At 44.1% G+C, this 22,329-nt stretch overlaps 2 protein-coding genes across 8 annotated transcripts in view; both read right to left on the bottom strand.

Moving 5' to 3' along the window:
• The window catches only part of AGFG1 (ArfGAP with FG repeats 1), a 34,676-nt gene extending 34,010 nt beyond the window's left edge, over positions 1–666 (bottom strand). For all 7 annotated transcript variants that reach the window (XM_080350048.1, XM_080350049.1, XM_080350050.1 and 4 more), the window contains exon 1: positions 255–666. In XM_080350048.1, the coding sequence (XP_080206174.1) occupies positions 255–421 (167 nt within the window). In that variant the 5' untranslated portion in view covers positions 422–666. The remainder of the gene's footprint in view (positions 1–254) is intronic.
• Positions 667–16,809: 16,143 nt separating this feature from the next.
• On the bottom strand, positions 16,810–21,489 carry MRPL44 (mitochondrial ribosomal protein L44). Its single transcript, XM_080349610.1, has 4 exons — positions 21,264–21,489; positions 20,015–20,483; positions 18,876–19,054; positions 16,810–17,672 (listed from the first exon to the last, which is right to left on the bottom strand). The coding sequence occupies exons 1-4, from the start codon at positions 21,434–21,436 to the stop codon at positions 17,501–17,503; spliced, it is 993 nt and encodes a 330-aa protein (XP_080205736.1). The 5' UTR covers positions 21,437–21,489; the 3' UTR covers positions 16,810–17,500.
• Between the last annotated feature and the right edge of the window lie 840 nt (positions 21,490–22,329).

The following is a 22,329-nucleotide window of genomic DNA, read 5'->3' as shown; positions in this document are numbered from 1 at the left end:
CTCCGACGTGGCCGCCCCAGCAGCCGCTGCCCTGCGGCAGCAGGAAGAGCGGACCCCAGGGGAAGCGGCCGGCGCGGCCAAACCAGCGGCTACACCCGCGTAGCGGCTCGCTGCGCTGCCGCCGCCCCAGCAGCCGCGTCTCCCGGCGGCGAAGCGAGCCCGGAGGCCGGCCAGGGGCGGAGGTCACCCCGCCGGCAGCGGGGCCGCCCTCCCCCTCCCGGGCCGGAGCCGAGAGCCCCCCCGCCCGCACTCACAGGATGCCGGAGCAGGAGGTGCACACGAAGCTGCCCACCGTCATGTCGGTGTAGGTGGGGCCGCGCTGGTCGCAGTCGAAGCACTTGCGGTTGGGCGGGAGGCTGCTCATCTCCCGCAGCAGCTTCAGGTGCTTCTCCTCCTGCTTCCGCTTGGCGCTCGCGGCCATGGCCCCGCCGGTGAAGGGACGGCCCGGCACGGCGCCGGGCCCCGCTCACACCCCGACGGCGGCGGCGCTCCGGGGCCCGGCTGGCGGGAGAAGGAGCTGGGGCGGGGGAGGGGGAAAGGAAGGGGCGGGGAGGGAAGCCGGTGCCGCGGGTGAGCCGGGGCGGGAGCGCGGTCACCGCTCACGCCGGCCGGCTGCACCACGAGAGGGGGCGGGCCGGGGCGCGGAGGAGACCGGCGGCGGCGCCAGGCCGGGGGCGGCTGAATGACGAGTCGAGGCGGAACCTGCGCGACACCTTTATGAGATCAGAGAAGGAGATGGCGGCGGCGGAGCCGAACGCGCTCGCCGGCGGCAGCGCCCCCTCTGGCGCGGGAGGACGCACTGCCCTGCCGCCGCGACCCCGGCCCGCGGGAGGCGCCGCCGCAGCTACCGCGTCACCCGGCGTGACCCGGCGGGGCGGGGGCTCGCTCCGGGGGGGCTCGCAGAGGTGCGGACCCGGAGACAACGCCGGGGGAGCGGGGGGTCAGTCCGGTAGGGGATCTCGACGGAAAACTCTCGATGAGTGTACGGCTCGCCCGCTCTCGGGGCGGAGCAGCCGCCCCCTCCCCGCGGTGTGCTGGGGGCGCGCTGCGCCACGGCGCCCGGGCGAGCGCGAGGCGCGGCCGTTGGGGCCGTTGGGGCCGTTGGTCTCCACACGCCTGCAGCCGCAGGCGCTGAGCGCGGGCTGAGCCCGCTGCGGGGGGAGCCTCCTCCATTAGACAGCAAACACGGGCCTCGCTGGTGGCCGCAGTGCTGCCCAGGGGCCCCGCGAGCGTTGTCAGTGCGGTGGTCACAGGGCAGCGGGATCTATGAGGAGAACGCTGCTCTGGGCCTCCGTCTTTTTTTGTCATGGAGATGAGAAGTGCACTTTCCCCTTGGGAATCTGGGTGTTGGTGCCCGGCTGAACACTTTCCCCGCCAAAGGAAAGACCAAGCAGTCACATCTATCTGCTGATACCCCTTGGCTCTGGCTTGAGCTCAAATCTGCCGCTGATCTAGAAAATACGCTTTTGTTGCTTACAAACCGACCTCGAGGAGTATTTTTGAGCACGAAATATTTCTAGATAAAAATAAAATGCAATGTACTTTAAAAATTGTTGATTTAATGTGCAATACTGCCTAGCAACACTACGTATGATCAAAATCTTCGAAGGTTTAATGATTCCCAGTGCTGTGTATTTAGGGTCAAGTTCCGCACCTCTGACGTCAGGACTTATGTTACCACCAGCGTTTGTAGGAGCAAGATCTGATCCACTCTATTTTCCTCATAGTTTTAGTTAAAAACCCTAGGACTAGGTGTTCAGTATCAGTAATTGAGCATTCCTTCTCCGATTCCTCTGGATTTATGTGAGTTGATCAACCAGTTCTAAGTTTTAAACCCAGAGTATAACGCACTGATCTCAAATTTTTCTAATACAGATGGCAGGAGCCTTTCGTAGTGAAAAATAAACATCACTAAATCATTAAATAATCACAGATGCTTAAACAGCATTCTTAAAAGTAAACATGAGATATCTCCAGCCTTATAAAGATCAAATTCTCACTGCTTCCTTTCAATTTTTCACTTGTCTCTGAAATGCTGACTTTCTTGTTTTTCAGAAGATTTCTCTCTTTTTTTGCCTTTTTGCCTAACATGGGTGATTTGCCAATGACCTAGGCAGCCTGAGGTAGATGACCTAAATTTAGGAAAAGAAAATTTAAAGGTTAAAAAGCAAGGGTTTTTTTCCTGGAAGATCCTTTGGAGAGCAATGATTGGCCCCACCACCTGCTGCAGCAGAGAGTTGCTACATAGAGTTGGGTTTTGTTTCAGTGAGAGTCAAAGGTGGTTTGTAACTCCCAGGAGAAAGTCCGACTTGAACTGCTTGTGTCAGGAATGCACTTACATGAGTAGTTGTTAATAAAAGCAATACCATTGCCATTGAAGTTTTCGTCGACATTTAAATGTGGAACTGAGCTCCCAGGGTAAATCCTAGTGCTGTTTAAGTCCTTCAGTAGGAGCCTCATGGATTTCACATCACACTGGAGCAGGTTTCACGAAGAAACAGTTCTGGTGTTATTCATGGTCAGCACCAAGATGGGCTTTTGCTAGTAGATAAATTACCTTTATTAACATCGATTTAGTTTAGAAGTAACTTTTTAAAAATACCAAGCCTCTCCATGTTATATCTTAGAAAGATAATTTACCCCGGAAACTACCTAATGGTACTTCAGAGGGTTGTGAGGATACACCCTTTCCAAATACCCAGAAACTCGGTGGGATTTGGATTCTTCTAGAGACACTGAGCTTGTCTGCTCCAAATGTCAGGTTTCTACAACTGAACATCTATATCAGGGGTGTCGAACTCATTTTCACCGGGGGCCACATCAGCCTCACGATTGCCTACAGAGGGCCGAATGTAATTTTAGGAGTGTATAAATGTAACTACTCCTACATTTATCCAATCCTAAAATTACATTCAGCCCTTTGAAGGCAACTGCGAGGCTGATGTGGCACCCAGTGAAAATGAGTTCGACACCCCTGCTCTATATTTTATCTTATTTCCCATAGGAACCAGTGCTTGAGAAATACAACCACCTATGAGTAAATATATGTTATACTGTTGACATATGTAGGTTTGGAAACTGGCTGCATTAACTTCCAGCCGTTTCACCTCCCCACAAGCAATAATGTAACTTGTGCTGTTCTTCCACTGTTTTTTTGCTGCTCACAGCCAGCATTAATTTTCTCAAAGCAGGTGGCTTGTTTGTTTTTTGTTTGTATGTGTGTGTGTTCTGCTTTGTTTTCTCTAAATTACTAAAGGAAAAAAATCCCCAAATAAAACACATGAATAAAACCTTTACTCTTCAGCTCTGGTCTTTGGTTTTCCTTTCCCTGACATATTTTTCTGTTTCTCTACCCTAGGACCTGAATTTACTTTCCTACAGCTTCTCTGTCCAAATTTATTCTTCATTCTCTCCTCCTAATGACCAGACTTTTGTGGTTGGAAATATACTGGCCAGCTGTTTATCCCAAAAGTGTTTTATCCCTGGCGCACCTGCTGCAGCTTTTAGCATTAAAATTAATTTATTAGCAAATGTTAAAACAATTATTTCCTACGCTTGCAATATTACTCTTTACATAAAAAAATAGAACCCGAAAGTTAGCCCAATCATGGGTAATAATATCTGAAAGATATTGCTTCAGTAAGCTTTTAAATATGGGCTAATATGGTATAAATTATAATATACAAGCACATCATCTAGGGGATTTATTGTCAGGACCGAAAGAAACTAGAGTCTAAGAATGTACATTTGAGAGATGAATAAGACGTTCTTCATTTGTCACTAGGATTGAGGTCAATAATATCCATTTTAAAGCAATTAACCCAGCAGTCTAAGTGACATGAAAATGATCATGCTGAAAGACTAATGGGCTATTAAATCCATCTTGCTTCACTACTGATGGGCATACAAAATTAATCCTGGGATTAGGTATATCGGATCTGTGGTAAACTGCTCCTGCAATATTTGTCCATGAAGGGTTGTCTGAAAATGCTAAGAAAGAACATGGCAAGTTTATCTGGCAGGAATGTACACCGATGTGCTCTAACAAAGATTCAGTCAACTGAGCATAGATTAGTGTGTCTGTGCCTGGCCTTATTTAAGCAGTAGCTTAAAGAATACATATGTTTTAGTAAGAGATCCAAACAAGAGAAAGTCATAGTAATGTTAATTTAAATCATTATTGATTTTTGGCAGTTATTTAAATCTAGAAAATGTAGCTGCAGGAAATAGTCAGACAAATATGATGGAATAACCAAATTGTGTTTATTTGAAATGACATTTCCCTTTGGCATTTCCCACTCACTCCCATGACATTAACACAGTAGAAAAGGCAAATGATCGATAGCCCTGCCTTTACCCACAGCAGCTCTTCGTAGGAAACAGACTTCACAACGAAGAGAAAGGCACAGTCACGTCAGCTTGGGTTTTTGGTTGGTTGGGGTTTTTTTTGGTAATGCACAAGTTAGTGGTCTTTATTCTTTTGTTTTGTTTTTAATGCCATGTTTTATTACTGTGACTTACACCTAATTCCTTCTGAGTAATGTAGGGTAGGATGTGATTTTCAGCAACAATGAGAGTCTGAGATTTAAAGGATGACATGGGGGAGACTGAAGGTATAGGGTGAGAGCTCGCAAAAGAGTGGGAAGCATCAAAAAGACCAAAAACCCTAGGCAGAAAAAGCAATTATTCTTTAGACTCCTCCTTCAACAGTTTGTGACCTATCTTCTATATATTTATTGATAAGAGAGCTTTTACAGTTCCCAAGTGAGACAGATTGAAGCTGTGCAGAGCCAGGGATCACGCATCGATAGCAAGACACAGTCTCCTTGCTGCCAAGTAAAACTAGAATATTCCTATTAATCTGAAAAAGCCAGGCAGGATTTAAGAAGAGCACCATAAAGGCACAGAATGTCTTTCCGAAGTTAACACAACAAATCAACATCAGAGGTGGTTAAAAAACCCTTAAGTATCTTTCGTCTTAGCTTGATGCTCTGCTTTTGGTGATAACTGCTAATAAAGAAGTAAATGATATTTTAGATGAGCTTCTCGCAGTCATTAATTTTTCTAAATTGTTTGAATGGAAAATTTGAATTAAAATGAATCAGTGACATCCTGAAGTTAGTGTTGTTAAAGATTTGGTTCCTTTTACTCGTTAAATCTATTACCTCATAGCTAACTTGGATCCGCTTGAAGTTTTTCAATGGGAAGGAGTGAGATTTCCTGTACGGACTCCCGTGTAGCACTGGTTATTCTATATACCTCACTTGTGGGAAACTGCAGCGGGTCTGTGGAATCCTTGACAGAAAATATGAGAGTAGAGATCAGCCTTGAGATCTTAAGATTTACCCTTGAGAAGGATGGGAGTAAAGGAGTATCCGGAGAGAGGAGAGATGTACCCGTGAGAGAGAAGGGGATAGAAGAATAACATGGATGATAGAAAAATTAACCAATGAGATGTTAGTGCTGTAACTTGTAACCAATAGTGAAAAGACACATGAACTGGCAGAATTGTATAAAAAAGCACGTGTAGCAATAAATGGCATCTATTACTTTCATCTTGAAAGAATTTGGTCCATGTCGTTTGTCCGTCTCAACCGCGACACTCACTCTTCACTTTTTCAAGTTAACTAAACTACTAACATCTCTCTCATGGAAATACCCTCCTTAGTTTTTCTTCATCTTCTACTTTTATTTTCTTGTCATACAACTAAAAAAAAGTATCCATTGATAAGATTAAAAAAAAAATATAATTGAATTAATTGAATTTTATCTCTGTAGAAAGATGTTCAGAAGATTGAGCAACTTCTGTGTTACTTAAATTGTGCTTACAGTTGCTAATTAAACACTCTGCTCTCCTGGCTGGACTGGAACTTCTAGGGGACCTTGTGAGCCTGTCTTCCCTATGATTACAATTGTTTTACTGCCTTAAGATTTCCTCGTTCCTTCAGGCATCATGCTCAGTGAAGTACAGATCTTTTTTTTTTGGTGAAGGATTTTTTAGCCCAGGACGGTCCCAGCTCAAAGTGTCATCCATTCTATTTCAACAGGAGTTTTTCATATCCAGGGAGGACATTTCAGCAGATTGACTCGTTCCAAAGTCACAGGAATTTTTCATTTTTTAATCTTAGAGAAAAATGTTGATAGCTGAGGAGGTATTATTCTTTTCCTGCTTTCTAGTTTGGTCAGTGATGTTGAAAGGTTATCAATATTTCAACCTTGCCCCTTTATTTGACACAGTTCTTGAATTTCCATCATGCCTTAAGTGTACAAGATCATATTCCAGTTTGTAATCACAGACTAGGTAGCGGAAAGAACACGCCTATATACAGTTGCAGTGAGGGCAAAACATCTGTCATAGGAATATCTTGTACGTGCAGTGAATGTATCTCAAAGTTCATCTTTACATTGCCTTTATTCTTGCACAAATTGCAAGACTTTTGGTAAAATGATTGTTTCATGCATCCTTTTAAAGCAACATGCCAGAGGAGAATGGAACCCTTTAAACTGAAAATGGAGTCTATTTGTATTCAATCATATAAACAGCAATAAAAAACTATTGGCAAGCCATATATTTTACACTTGCTGGAAGTGCCCTTGGAAATGTTTGCAATACAGAAGGCAGCCTAGAGCCTACAGGTAGAAAAGAGAGGTTGTGGAACAGATATGAATTAAGTGAGAAGGAAGCAAACAAATGACCTGAGGAGACAAAGAGCTGAAAGACAGACATTGGTTATGGAAATACAGTTTAACTCTGTCTAGCTATTTGTTCTAAATTAGGAGAAGGGGAGACAAAAATCTAAAGAGATATCTAACCCACCAACAATTTCTGTAGTATTTGGCTACATAAAGTACTAAACCAGGAAATGGTCTCCCAGCTTTCTGAACAGGAACGACTTAATTTTTACATTAAAGTTTATGTGACATAACTTATTTCTGAACTGATGAATGAGATTTGTATTTAAAGCCCAGTGTATTTTCAAGGTCAGTTCTTCAGAACCTTTTCCACTCGATGATGAACATTCCCTGCCTGTTTACTGTAAAACTCCCATGGGAATGAAGAGAGGCCTTTGTTCCTTCACAATAATGAATCTAAATTATTGATTAGTCAGTCTAATTTGTGGAAACCACTATCAGTTAGTGCGGTCTTAGAACTGCCTTATATTTGGCAAAAATAATTATAGGTAATTTGACAAGCATCTTCAGTTGAGGGAAACACAATATTAAAACAGACACAAGTAATATTCTCAACCAGTGTTCTGCATTACAAAATTCACGTATTCCTCTTCAGACTTCCCTAAAATTTTAATTATTTTAATAAACATCACTTGGGGGCTGATTTGGGGAACATCCGAGTATAATGAATTGTTCTGAGCAGGCATCTTTTAGTGCTCATGGTAATCCTGAAGGAGTGTTTACAACTGGAATCTACACACAGAAAACAGGTCCAAAAACTTGATCATTCTCTAAGTCAAGCTGAATGTGTAAAGAATGAAAAAGTGGGCTTAGTCAAAGATGCCAAGACAAGCCATGAAATGCCTCTCCTGCACTCTGTTATCTGAAACACTGAAATGGGGAATCAGTGACTGCAATGTAGTAGCATTTGAATCTTGCCACATAAACAAAGAGATTTGTACACTGCAGTGAACAAATTAAAGAACATAACAAGCATCAGAGTAACTGAAAATCATGGCAACATCCACTTGGATATGAAGTGGGATGAAAAAGAACAGTATCTCAGTGTAAAACAACGGTGAAGGATATCAAACAGAGATTTGGAAAACAGAGCTTTCAGATGTCAGACATTCAAATAGAAGAATAAAGAAAATAAGCTACATAATGTGAATAAGGGAAAATGAAGTTCTACAGGCACCCCATTTCTGAAACAAAATGTTTTAGAAGTGAACTACGAAAGGTCACCTGATCCTTCAAATTTAGTATAATGTTTCTCATTATGGTAATTTTAAAACCTGAGATACTGTCATGGAGATTTTTTTCCATGAATCTCTGAGAATTTGTCTTGTCCAAACTACAGTTCCATTATTCAAGGAGAAGGAGAGAGAAGGGCTTTAATGAATGGTTATTAACAGGTTAAAAGTAAGAGCACTAATGAGATGCACCACAAACAAAAATCCCCAGGAGAATGTGACCCAGGCCAGTGCAGCTGCGGTGGGTACGGATAATCCCTGGTGCCTGCAAATATCCTCTTAAGGGACATTTTCTGAAGGAGAAGCCTAATCTCCATCCACACACGGGAAAAATACCGCTAAAACTAGTAACATTTTAGCACTTTATGTCATTTCGTTTAGAAGTAAAAGGACAAACCATCAAATTGTTGTTTAGAATAATTAAACAAGAAAAGTAAATCCCCCGATATTACGAGCTCTTGTACATTCTGCTGCACAGCCAGAGCACCTGCAGTTTCTTGCCCTGAACTGTTTTCAACATTGCGAGCCACAGCTTATTACCATGTGATTTAACCAAAATGACTTGACATCGAGAAGCGTCTTTTTTCATTACATGATAGGAATATTTAATATTTACTGCTAATGTCTTTTTTTTTTTTAGGAAAAGCTAAAGAAATCCCAACAACCAACCAACCAAACCACCCCAAAAAACTCAAACCAGAAACAAATTAAGGCATGGTGTGTATCGTAATATTCCACATACTGTGTTAGGGCAACTGGAAAAGAGAAAGTGTTCAGAACCTTGTTGCAGCACGATTAGGACAAAACCTTGTTTGGGTTTGGTTTTTTAATTTGGTTTGTGGACCAGGGAGTTAATGGAAGGGAATAAATAAATACTCAAACAGCAAAGTGAATGAAAAGTTTGGGATAATATCCACTCAGAGCAATACACTAGTTGTTAAAGGTCAGTATTTTACTGACATAAACACAGGAATCTGAGAAATGCAACCCCCAATGGGCAAGAGACTTTTAAACACAGTTCCTCCCCAGTACCATGGATGAGGGAAATTGGCAGGGAAAAGGAACCTGACAGTTAATAAATCATCACAAATATGGAAACAAGTGTTTTCAGAAGCATTAGGTAAGCCTAGTATTTCTTACAACTTCGGACTTTTAATCAAATATTTTGTAATTGTTATAATTTGTGACACTATTAGTATAATTTGCTTAGAGCTCTTTAAGTCTACCCTGACTTTCCTAAATTATCAGGAACCACTTTAGGAGTACATAGGGGGTTTTGCATCCTGCTCCTCTGTGTGGGGTTGTTTCAGACTTAAGTACTTTACTCCTTAAGGTCCAGCTTTCCAGTTTTTCAGGTTCAATGTGTTCCTAGCCAGCCTACAAATATTGCTCTGATGGCAGAACTACCCTTCAGCTCATTTTCCCCTCCCTGTACATACCGTTGTGCACTCAGATAACTGTGCAGCAGCCAGGCGGGCACATGCAGGCAGCAGATACGGGAGGTGTGTGTCCAGCTGTGCTGATTAGCGAACAGCTGCTGCTCAGTGCAGTTGGCTCTGGGTGCAGGGCCTGGACCTCAGCTTCGCTAATTCAGAGTTAGGGTTACAAGTGTAATCATTCAAAAATAAGACAATTTAAGAAAAGCAAAGATTAACAGAGAAAAGTTTCATAGTAAAATAATGAGAAGTTTCTGTTGTTACTGACCTAGCCATTTGCCAGGGCACACTTGTTTTACACTCCTGCTCTTTCCGTCATTGATAGAGATCACAGGACAAACCCAGCTGCCAAAGGTGTTAATTCTATTTTACCCTCATTATAAAGAGAGCACCTAACAGTCAGTGCATTTGCAGAGTGCTGAGCAGAATCCTGGCTTTGCTCTGAAGCACCCTGTGGCTTTTTCCATGCGGAAGCCTCTCAGCGCTGCCAGGCAGTGGCCACAATTGCCCTCGGTCTTCCCTACAGCCACTTTCACCCCTTTTACAACGAAATCACAATAAGTGTTTGTCAAGACAAACATAAAGAAGATGTATTGTTATCCTTCAAAAATGGAAATTACGTTGAAGCATGAAAAGCATTGCAGATTTCAAAAAGAATCTGATAAAAGTCAGACAATCCAGCAGTGGATTCTGTTGCTAACAGCAAATCCCTTCTGCAGCTGGGGGAAATTTCTCTAGAGGAAAATTTTAAAGCTTAGTCTACCTTTTATCATACTTTATTTATATTTTTTTAATGTAGTCTCTGACAGTTCTGGTTACTAGGAAATTATGACTATATTAAAGAAAAAAAAAGTTCAAACTTGTTATTTTTAAATTGCTTGTTTCTATCTCTCATGAGGCAATGAGATCAACCAAATTCAATCTGATCCACAATCGTGTCCTAAACACTTGATCTTAAGCCAAGCTCACAGTAGGCAGTTGAAATAACCAATTAACAACTGACAAATTCAAGAGGATTCTGTCAAAGAAATAAACGATGAAATAAATTACGTACCTCTGAAACCTGGGAACAACCAACAGGTCTGCTGCTGGTCTAGATTTCTGAGAACTTCTGCAGCCTGCCTGCTGTTCGTGCAACACATGCGCCGAATCAAAGAAATGATCACACACCGCCCTCCGCCATCGTGCCTGGAGTCACAGGACACGGGGCGTCAGTGCAGCTTCCCAGCGGCTGCGAGACAAACAGGCCAAGGGCCTGGAAGTGGAACGATATGGGTACGTGCATCTAGGGTAGGTTCATCCTGAAGTAATAAAAGCAGCAATAGGAGCAATAATGAATTGCCAGAATTGCCACGTGGCCATCTGCCAAATGATGATATGAATGTTGTCTTTCTCTCTGGTTTTATTCTTTCCCAAAGGGCTCTTACGTTGCCTGGCAGATACAGGTTGTAGAACATGCCTGCCTGACTGAAAGCACGCTGAAAGAGCACCACGTGATACCTGAGAGAGAAATGTAATACTTAACATATACTTCTACTGCAAAAGAAACGTCAAAGCAGAACTGAGCTGTACTCTGATGCTATAAACAGAAAATGATAGGTGAATCACTCCAATCTAAAACCATTAGCCCCTTTGCGATGAAAGCCCAGTCAAATTTATAAAAGTAGTTCTACAAAGCTCATTGCCACAGTCACTACTTGATGAAGGAACTCTGTGTAATGGAACAAACAACCTTCAGTCACACGCTTTTAGATTAGACAACCATTCTTTTTCTGATGGACTATAAAAAAAAAAGAAGCTCTTTTGTAGACATTTTCAGCTCCTGTCATTTGAAATTAAAAAGAATGATTTTCATCAGCATTCAGCAAATGAAGCCATTTTCTGAACTCTTCCTCCTTAAACATTCTCTCACATTGGAATTATTTCTACAGGTTATGGTTCTAAGCATTGATATTTTTGCCAATAACGTAGAGGATAAAGCTGTGCCTCCTGTGTCTTTGTATTTAAATTAGCATTAAAGTAACCAAATTTCTTTATTGGACTAAGCCAGAACTTTTAGCCAGAACTTTGCCCTCCAGTGGTGGGATTGCTTCCCCCGCCTCCCCTCCCCAATTCATCCTCTGCTCTTGCATGACTAATTCCGTAAGACTTTCTCCATTTCATTAGTATTTTCTTAACTACACAGGGCTGCCTCCACAAAGGAGATACTCCACAAGAACAGATTGGAAAATGGTATCTTTGAACTCCAGCTATTCTGAATTTTCTCTCATAGGTCCAGGTCTAACGTAGGATGGTGGTGTTCCTAGTGCGCTTCCTTCAGGCTCCAGGAACATGTAATAGTTTTTCATTCAAGTAGGCTTAATTATTTGTTTGATCTGGTAATATCCCCTGCATCACCTCAGAGATATTAATCACAAATCTAGACACGTCCCCACACAAGTGTCAGCTCTACGTGGCAGTGGGGCTGAAACTATAGAATCTATTGCCAGAAGTGAAAGATTATACGTGACTATTGTCACTCTCTACTGAAACTTGCATTAAATAGTGTTTGAAAGTTTCTTTGAAGTTGGTTATCGAAACATTTTTTCAGGACTTTTTTTTATTTGCAAGTATGCTTGTTTTTAAGAGTTAGAAACGCCACACAAAAATTGATCAAATCATTTGAATAACTACTGAGAATACCGAGTTTTAATAAACACACCTACTGATGTGATTCATTTTGGTTGCCAATATAAAGTATCAAAATTAAGTACTGTAAACCAAAATCATGCCTTCAGGACAGAGTAGTAAACTACAAATGTCAGGTAATGATTAATCTAACATATATTACTCAGGTTGCAAAAATAAATGTTGCTGGATCCCAGTCTAAAAGGGGAAAACATAGGAGTGCAGAGCTAAATGAGATGCCCTATAAAGGGGAACTCTCAAGCACATTCAAAACTTGATGAAAATTGCATCTCACTGGAATTAAATGCAAAGTTCTCCCAATGTCAATAAAACCAAGATTTCTTCTGCTAAAAACCATTGGTATAGGAACATGTGAGCACAACTGGCAATGAATGCTTCCAGAGCTAAGGTGCAATTTTCAGCTTCCATATCAGATCAGTGAGGTTCTATAGTTGTCCCCAGCTGGAGCAACAGGAGCAAAAGATCTAACACATCTAAAATGGAGCCAAGTCTGCCTAGGAAAAGGTTCGTAAGACACAGCTGTGGTGGCAATGGATTGTCTTGGTGATCCAGGAGGTCCCCGACAGTCATACAGTAGTAATTCAGCTAATAAATTTGCACGTCAAACTAGAAGTTGAAGCGCCTAGTGACAAGCTTGACTGGCACAGACTAGCCGAAACGTTATACTTACTACACAAACCCAGGAAGGGCTGATCCCGTGTACCTAGAGCCGCTCTTTTTCCAAAGCAGAGCAGCCCCAGTCTTCAGGAGCACCACGAAGAGCTGCACTGCAGCGTGCCCGGGGTTTGAGGAGTCACCAACAGCCTTCAGCGCTCCCATTCTGTCACAAGGATCAGCTGTGTTTCCACTGCGCAACTTCACACTCAGGGCCTATTTACTGACCGGCTGGTGGCCACTTTGTCTTCCCTATGTATCAACCGTTTCATAGACAAGCTGGAATGGAAAACAAACAAAACTAGAGCCATTTGATCAGTGAAATCAATTTGAAAAGATAAAACCAATCTGTCCTTAGATGTTTGCTTCTCTACATTAAATGCATTTCTTAATATTTCAAGTTCAAAGCTCAGATGTAAGAGAAACCAGGTAGTTTAGAGGCTGTTTAAAGTTTACCACAGCACCCAGTAAAGGACAGGAAAAAGTAGGGCTCTTCTAATGTGTCTGTACTGCAGCATCCCTCTCCCCGTCCTGCAAAACAGAATGAAAACATAGCTTTTGATGTTTTGAATTCTTCATGGCTTTTTATAGCAACATAACACCAGAGCACCTTATTTAAATTTTTGATTTATCATAAAAAACCAAGAGCTTGGTATAAGAAATTTCAATAAAAGCTTCAACTTCTCACTGACGAGTTCAAACTGATTAAACACGGAGATAACTGTAAAGTGATTGTATTTTAATTTCCTGCCTTTAAGTGACAGAAACAATTAACACACGAATTATTCCTGGACTTTTTTCTAAGAGAAAATTACACCAAAACATCTGGTTATTGTAACCAGAAGAAGCCGCAATTGAAAGGAAGGACATAATAGCGAGCGTTCAGTCATATTACTGAACAGCTCAAGACACGGGAGCAAAGGACCCACCGAGAACAGAAGTCACTTCATAAAAGTGCAGGAAAGCCCATGAAAGCTTTTCTCCACTTAGCTGGGAGCAATACAGTAGAACTTCTCTTACCTTTTTCAAAATAAGGTCCAGATTCCAGTATAGGTTGGGAAATTACATATTAGAGAGCAGTGTAGGGGAAAGGGACCTGGGGGTCCTGGTGGACAACAGGATGACCATGAGCCAGCACTGGGCCCTTGGGGCCAGGAAGGCCAATGGCATCCTGGGATGTATTAGAAGGGGGGTGGTCAGTAGATCAAGAGAGGTTCTCCTTCCCCTCTACTCTGCCCTGGTGAGACCACATCTGGAATATTGTGTCCAGTTCTGGGCCCCTCAGTTCCAGAAGGGCAGGGAACTGCTGGAGAGGGTCCAGCGTAGGGCAACAAAGATGATGAAGGGAGTGGAGCACCTCCCTTATGAGGAAAGGCTGAGGGAGCTGGGGCTCTTTAGTTTGGAGAAGAGTAGACTGAGGGGTGACCTTATTAATGTTTATAAATATATAAAGGGTGAGTGCCATGAGGATGGAGCCAGGCTCTTCTCGGTGGCAAACAATGATAGGACAAGGGGTAATGGGATCAAGCTGGAACACAAGAGGTTCCACTTAAATTTGAGAAAAAACTTCTTCTCAGTAAGGGTGACAGACACTGGAACAGGCTGCCCAGGGGGGTTGTGGAGTCTCCTTCTCTGGAGACACTCAAAACCCACCAGGACATGTTCCTGTGCGACCTCACCTGGGTGTTCCTGCTCCAGCAGGGGGATTGGACTAGATGATCTTTTGAGGTCCCTTCCAATCCCAAACATACTGTGATACTGTGATGCTGTGAAACTGTAAACACTTTCAAAAAAAAGACAAAGGATCTAGATGACATAGCAATCCAAGACTATTCACATCGAGTTTATTTAATATTTGGAGGAAAATGAAGTCTAGATGAAAATCAATAGCAAAACTGCCATTGCTTTTAATACATTAACTACTAGACAACCATTTATTTCATAATTTGACTTATATCTGTCCAAGTATGTTAGCATACTTATGAGAATTAGCACAAAGACCAAGAAAGAAATCTAAGAAAGGGTTAGCATATACTACTGTACTTTTGTAAAAATGCAGCTGTTAGTACACACGCATCTTAAGCTAGTGCAGAAATATTGTTATTTGTGTTCTGGTTTGCCAATTATAATTTTCACTTTAAAAAAAAATCTGGATTTTGAGGTAAGGTTTGAGTGCGTTAAAGGAAGGATAAACACAAATACAGTAACCGAAATACCTGTGTCAGATAAGGTTAAAAGGTAGCAGACAGAAGAACGTAAGCAAAGTTCATTCTTGAGATGTTAACCTATGCCAAAATTCCATACATGCTAAAGAACTGCTCTACTGTTAAGTGAGTTTACAAATATCATGATAATCAATGAGCTGTTCAATGTGTTGCAAGAATAAATTGTCCTGATTCCTGTCTGTCAGTCGATTATTGACATGCTGCTGGACCTGTGCCCTTCTCTGAAAGACAAATGAAATGTAAGGTAAGAAAGGAACAACCACTGGGAGTTGTAAATGCACCTGTACCCAGCACCTGGGGCAGGACCAGCGCACAAAGAACTTGTCAGACAACAGAACTACCGTGGAATGTCGTGAATGTTTCCAGTAAAAGAAAAGCTGCCATTTTCACCAGACTTCGTAGACACTGATTTCTGTAAACCTAACCCATCTTTAATGCCCCTTAGACACGTTTACAGCTACTGATTTAGGGGGGAAGTTATTATTCTGAAGTGTGTAAATGATCCCGCTACTACAACGGTAAAACCTTGAATATATCTCAGAGAGTCAGAAATTAAAGCACCAATACCATATAAAATGCCTGACATTTGGAAGCTTGAAAATAGGACATATTTTCTTATAAAAACTACCTTTTCACTCACACCTCTACAAAACCCAGTCCTTTCCGTGTTTCTAAACTGTCTTTCCATTTGAGCTCCAGGTATTCCATACATGTACTACAAAATACATTGATTTATCTTGCATTGCTCATTTTTATTCCCCAGCACACTATTCAGTATCTACATCTCCTAGGACTTAAGCCCATATTCCAAACTGCAGCACCATAGTAAGCAGATCTTATTTTAAGGTAAACTGCCACCAAACTGCTTATTTCTCTCTCAAAACAGGTAACTATGTATATAACTATGTATACCTATGTATACCTATGTATACCTATGTATAACAGGTAACTGTGTATATAAAAAACAGTAGGGAAATCACACTTTGGATGTAAAAAACCCACCTTTGCTATTGTCCTTTTAAAGTAGGTAAAGGTAAGAGAAATACCTCATGTGGAAACTAAAAATAGCACGAGTCATTTCTATCTTCTTTTCAGCTTTTGCTGTTATTCCCCTGGAATACAGTGACCTTATTGGTTTTGCTTATATAACAGATTAACTAGCTGGAATTTTATGTGTATTTTATGCTAGTCTGATCTTTCTACTCTCCTTCTTACATTTGAGCTCTCACACATGTAACCTCGAACGAGAGGGAAGATTTCACTGTTTTGTGCACAGGGAAGACACATTGACCCGTTGCCTTATTAAAAGTGGTGGTCACTACAGGACAAAGCAGGAAACACTTGTTTAGCCACTCCATTCAGCTTTTCCTTTCCTTCCTTTAAGGTCTCAGTCCCAGCTTGTAATAGACTCACTCAATTTTCAAGGAAACAACTCCGGAAGAGTCACAGCCCTCGTGCCTCTGCGTTCTGGTGCACATTTAACAGGAAACCGTGCAGGTACCCGAGTTACTCCTGAGTGACTTCTCATTTACTTGGAGTCACATTCGAACAGCCACAGACAGTGCAAACAAAAGCAACACTGATTTCACTGAACCAAATGATTTAGTCACATAAGGCTGGACAGGGTTAGGGTCTAGGGTTAGGATAGGGTTAGCATAGGGTTAGGGATAGGGGTTAGGATTAGTGTTAGGGATAGGGTTTTTAGGGTTAGGGTTTACGGGTAGGGCCTAGGGGCTACATGTTAGGGTTTTTAGGGTTAAGGTTAGGATTTGGGATAGGGTTAGGCTTAGGGATAGGGTAAGATTTAAGGTTAAGGTTTTTAGGGATAGGGTGAGCATTTTTAGAGTTAGGGTCAGGGTTTCTCTGGTTAGGGTTGTTATGGTTAGGGTCATTAGGGTTGGGGTAGGGTTAGGGTTATAAGGCTGTAGCTTAGCATCAAACAATGGCCTTGGATGGTTCAGGCCTTCATGACCCTTTAAAATTAAAAATACACCCTGTTTCAGAGTGTGCTCCAACAACAGAAACCAATGTGCATGGTAAATAAAGTCTGCATGCAAGAAGCGAGACCTCAAAAGTGCCATTTGCACTTATTTTTTTAAATTGGACCTCAAACAGCATCAATACAATTGACATCACCTTTACGTTTGTACAAGGTCAAGGACAAAAGAATGCAGATGCAATCCAAGGACCGATGTTGCACACGTAATTTAACTCATTAACAATACCCTCAAAACAATCCCCAAGGAAGCCCTTAGGAAACCTTTAACTACACGCTGAGACTTTGTCACTCACTATTAAACATCACTAAAAACAGTCTTGTGTGTTGTATGGAAAAACTCCCCAACCAAAAGACAAGAACTCAGAAAATGTGTACTTTTGTCATGATTAGGAAAATGAGCAAATATTAAACATTGTGCAAAAGGAAAACACTTTATTTCAATACCATATTTGATTTTAAAATTTCAAGCACTTAAGATCAGAAAACCAAACTGAATTTTGCTTTCCTAAATACATCTATCTTCAGTATGGAAGCCACTAATCCTTAGGAGAAACCCGAAATGTCTTTTATGATCTAGTTACTGCTGATAGCCTTCTCAGCCGCCAGGCCCTGTTTGGGTCTTGAGTACTCCCAAGGTCTCCTGTTCTCCGTATACCCATAGAGCTTCCGCAGCGCCACGCGAGCGGCTTCCTCCTCTGCAGCGAGCAGCGTTTCACCAGGACCTTCAGCTACAATCTTCTTATCACTTGGGAAAAACACAAAACATTTTCATCAGAAATCCTGAGCACCACTGCATATCGTCAATAAGGGCTACTTGATTGGTTTTTTTCTTTCTCCAATGTCTGTGAATACCGAAGGTAATTTCTATATACACACAAGTGTAAATATTTCCGTCAGTGTTTCCTGCAAAGACAAGTGACTGTTTGTTCAACAATGGAAACTCAAATCATCTCCTGGAAGAACGCTGCTCTGCTCATTTAGATTTCTAACATATCACTGATTCTTCACAGCGTTCACTTTGTTAGCCCTATTAAAAATATGCAAATTTGTTACTCTGTTTAGCTTAAACAAAGAAGTGAAAACCTTCTGTCTTTTCTCCACCTGGTAAGAAAGCGTTTTAAAACTTCTTCAAAGGGATTCACAGAGAAATCTCTGTTATGAAGTATGTACTCAGCTCTGGTTAACCAGCATCCATGGGCACTGAACAGGAACAGTTCATGAAGAGAAACCATGGATTCCAGAAGAAAAAATAATCAAGGTTCCTTTCTTTTCTATAAGATAATAAATCTTAAAAGGCACACAAACCAAAGCATGATAATCCAGAACAAGTCAAGGCAATCTTCCCAGATGTTTATTTGCAGCTCATTTAGCAAAGCATCAGTGATGCGGGTTTTGGTGGAAGGAGGTCCTGTTCTCCTCCAGAGGAGCAAAGTTACCCCGGGGCCAGAGACCAGGGCAGGCACTGACAATGCCTGACACAAGCTCAGCAGGGACAAAGTCTCGCCTGCACAACAACACTCCTCTTGCCAGTTTACAGTGCCCATAACTTCAAAACTAAAATGCTTCTCTGGAATAGAAACTAATTCTCTCTTCAATCCCACCTCCCTTGATGTCTGTGTCTCTACCCATCCCTAAACCTGGATACACTGGTGGTCCCTTCAGAGCCATCCAGTGATGTTGTTCACAAAGTTCCTACGCCAGGTCACCCAGAACATAGACCCAGACTCTCACGTGCCCGATTTAGACTTTGAAGCCCTTTAGTCAGTCTTTTCATGCATCATTACAGCAAGCTATTGTCAACGCTAAACAGCTGATTTTATATGGAAGTCACTGCAAGGTGTCTTTTCCGTAATAACTTGACCAAAGAGCACAAGTAGAATAGTAAAAGATCATCTCCCCTCCTCCCTCAGCTTAAACTCATTTCACTTTAAATTAATATTGTACTAACCAGTACAACCCGACAAAGTACAATGGCAGAACTGTGTTGACTCCCAGCTGTCTGGTAATTCTTGGTTCTGGAGATGAGATGTTCCTCTTGGTCAGTTCTTCCACTAGTAAGCCCATAGGATTTACAACTTCCCAGATCTCAAACAGGTCTTTTCCAATCAGCTGGGGGATGAAGAAATCCTAAACAAAAGATATTTAGAAGTCGCAATTAATGAGGAAGTGAACAAAGCTTCTGGTGCCTCCTAATAAATGCACAGTATGAGGAGGCATTAACACAGTTGACAGTAAATTGCGGAAATTAACGATGAAACGATGAAAGCAGCCACTGCTGCAGCGAGAGCACAGAACAGCGCCCGAGCACCGGGGGAGCAACTCAGCGCTGCTTGTCCACAATGTGAGCCAGGCGCTGAGGCGCAGCAGCAGGGTGCTGCAGACAGGCCAAAGAGAACGTGCAGACACACAGGACTTGCACCTGTTTGGATCGCCCTCTTGCCCACTGACTGCTACTTGCTCTTACCTTTCAACAGTCAGGTACCCAAAATGAGATTTTAGCAAACATTTCTCTATTGCAAAACCAGAAATGAGTGAAAAGGGATGACTGAAAGACAATAAGACTACTTTATTATGCTGCATTTTAACTGAACGTTTTTGCATGAAATATGTTTAGGTGCTTTCATTCCTACATGCAAAATCGAGGAAATTAGCCCTTATTTTCTACAAAGTATTCTTAAAAACTGGAGGTACAGCTGACCTTAAGTGGAATAAGGTAATTATTTGATACTTAGTATAGTGCAAGGCATAAAATGTTTTCCCTTAACAAGTGTCAGCAAATGTTAAAATATCACCATTAAACCCCAGAAGTACAGGATTTTATCCACCCATCCAGTCTGTGCTTCCCAATGGAAAAAAGAACAAAAAACACACAGCAAACCAACCAAAACAAACAAAAAAAGCCCACCCAACTAACTGATTCCATTGCTAAATTGTATTTGGACAGGTACTGCCGAACTTCTGCCAACCTCTCTGGATATCAAGGTACAAGACAATATTTAATTTTTGCCTTTTTTTCTGTAACTTCCAACTGAGACCCCTAGAACTTATTGTTGTCAATGCAAAAATACGTCACAAGTAACAACCTACCCTGACAAAGATCCCTGTTTTCTCAGGCCCGCTGCTATCGAGTAAGGCTCCTATTACAGCAAAGAACGTCCTCTGTAGCACAGCTGGTGGGACGGGAAACTCTTTGCAAAGCGTCAGGTCCTGTATAGACAGGTTTTGAGCCACATAAGAAACAAGTTCCTGACTGGTAAGAAAACCAACAAGTGCTTCTATCCCTTTTGCAGGTAAATCCGGGTATGCTCCTTCAAAACACTGCGTCAGGTAAGAACGCGAAAAAGACATCCCTTGTTCAGCGAGTTTGCTGTTGTCTTGTAGATTAAGAGCAACCGTTTCGTTGTCCAGCCCGAGCTCCCGGCGTCTGGCCTCTTCGCTTTCGATGTAACAGCGATTAACAAACGCAGTCTTGAGAAGATCCAAAGAGAAACTCTCCTGCAGCCGGTGGCAAAACGCCTGGATCTCTGCGTGGTAATCCCAGTTGGGCTTCTCCGAGCTGCACACACGGGAATAAAACAAACTCAGAAAGAGAACAGGGAGTGAGCTGCACTGCCCGGAGAACCGCAAACTGAGCTGGTTGTGAATGCCAGACCCGCAACCGCAAACCGAGCTGGTTGTGAGTGCCGGACCCGCAACCGCAGACCGAGCTGGTTGTGAGTGCCGGACCCGCAACCGCAGACCGAGCTGGTTGTGAGTGCCGGACCCGCAACTGCAGACCGAGCTGGCTGTGAATGCCGGACCCGCAACCACAGACCGAGCTGGCTGTGAATGCCGGACCCGCAACCACAGACCGAGCTGGCTGTGAATGCCGGACCCGCAACCGCAGACCCAGCTGGCTGTGAGTGCCGGACCCACAACCGCAGACCGAGCTGGCTGTGAGTGCCGGACCCGCAACCGCAGACCGAGCTGGCTGTGAGTGCCGGACCCGCAACTGCAGACCGAGCTGGTTGTGAGTGCCGGACCCGCAACCGCAGACCGAGCTGGTTGTGAGTGCCGGACCCGCAACCGCAGACCGAGCTGGTTGTGAGTGCCGGACCCGCAACCGCAGACCGGGCTGGCTGTGAGTGCCGGACCCGCAACCGCAGACCGGGCTGGCTGTGAGTGCCGGACCCGCTGTGCACCGGCGCTGCTGCCACACGGGCTCCCTTCCCCCGCCCCGCCGGGCCCCGCGGAGCCCGAGCAGCCCGCGCCGAGCCGAGCCAGATCGCTCCGCTCTCCCCGCTCCTCAGCCCACGGCACCGCCCGCCGCCCCCTCCACCGCCGGGCCGCCCCTCACCGCCGCCGGGGCGGCTCCTGCAGCCGCTGCTGCTCCAGGTACGCGCGGAGCCACCGCTTCTTCTGTCGGGGCGGCGCGGTGACTACCCCCGCCCGCCCGATCCCGATCCCGGTCCCGGTCCCGGTGGCGGGCAGCAGCCAGCGCGGCGCCCGCAGGAGCAGCCGGGCGGCCATGGCGCCACGTCCCCTCGTCCTGCCGGAAGCGCGGCCCGCCCCGCCAGATGCGGCCGGAAGCGCTCCTGGCCGGGGACAGCAGCGGGCGCACCGGCGGCCCCGGGGCTGCCGGGAGGAGGGGGCGGCCCCGCCCGGCCCCCCCGTCCCGCTGCGGGGCGGGGCCGAACTGCGGGTCTTCTGTCCGCCGAGCCGGGGCCCGGCCCGTCCTGCCGCGGTGGAGGAGGGCGGGAGGCTCAGCCCCGCAGCGCACGCCATGGGATTTGTTATTTGCGTTTTATTTCCACTTGCGAGACAGAGTCCGTTCTAAAGTCTGTTGGGCGGGGGTTTTGTTTGGTTTGGGGTTTGGTTGGTTTGCTGTGTGTGTTTTGTTCTTTTCTCCATTGGGAAGCACAGACTGGATGGGTGATAAAATCCTGTACTTCTGGGTTTAATGGTGATATTTTAACATTTGCTGACACTTGTTAAGGGAAAACATTTTATGCCTCGCACTATGCTAAGTATCAAATAATTATTGCACTTAAGGTCAGCTGTACCTCTAGTTTTTAAGAATACTTTATAGAAAATAAGGGCTCATTTCCTCGATTTTGCGTGTAGGAATGAAAGCACCTAAAGCAGCTGCACCTCTCCGTGGCACCCGCAGCTCCGTGAATCCTGCGTGGGCGCTGCCCCTCGCCTGCACCCGCAGGGCACCCTTGGCTTACAGGTCACGGTGGAAAACGGATGGACACACCGAAAAGGCGCGCGTGTTGACACCCACGATAGGAAACCGCGCAGCAGCTGTCCCCGCACGGCCACGCGTGACGCGGGGAGCACAGCCCAGCACAAACCCGCAGCAAACGCGTCCAAACTCGGCTTCCCCCCGCAGCCCTGGGGAACCGTCACCTCTCCACCCA

The sequence above is a fragment of the Nesoenas mayeri genome (genome assembly GCF_963082525.1).
Source record: "Nesoenas mayeri genome assembly, chromosome: 9".
Lineage (NCBI taxonomy): Eukaryota > Metazoa > Chordata > Aves > Columbiformes > Columbidae > Nesoenas > Nesoenas mayeri.
Note: the sequence above shows the minus strand (reverse complement) of the source record. Positions and strands in the feature narration are given on the sequence as shown.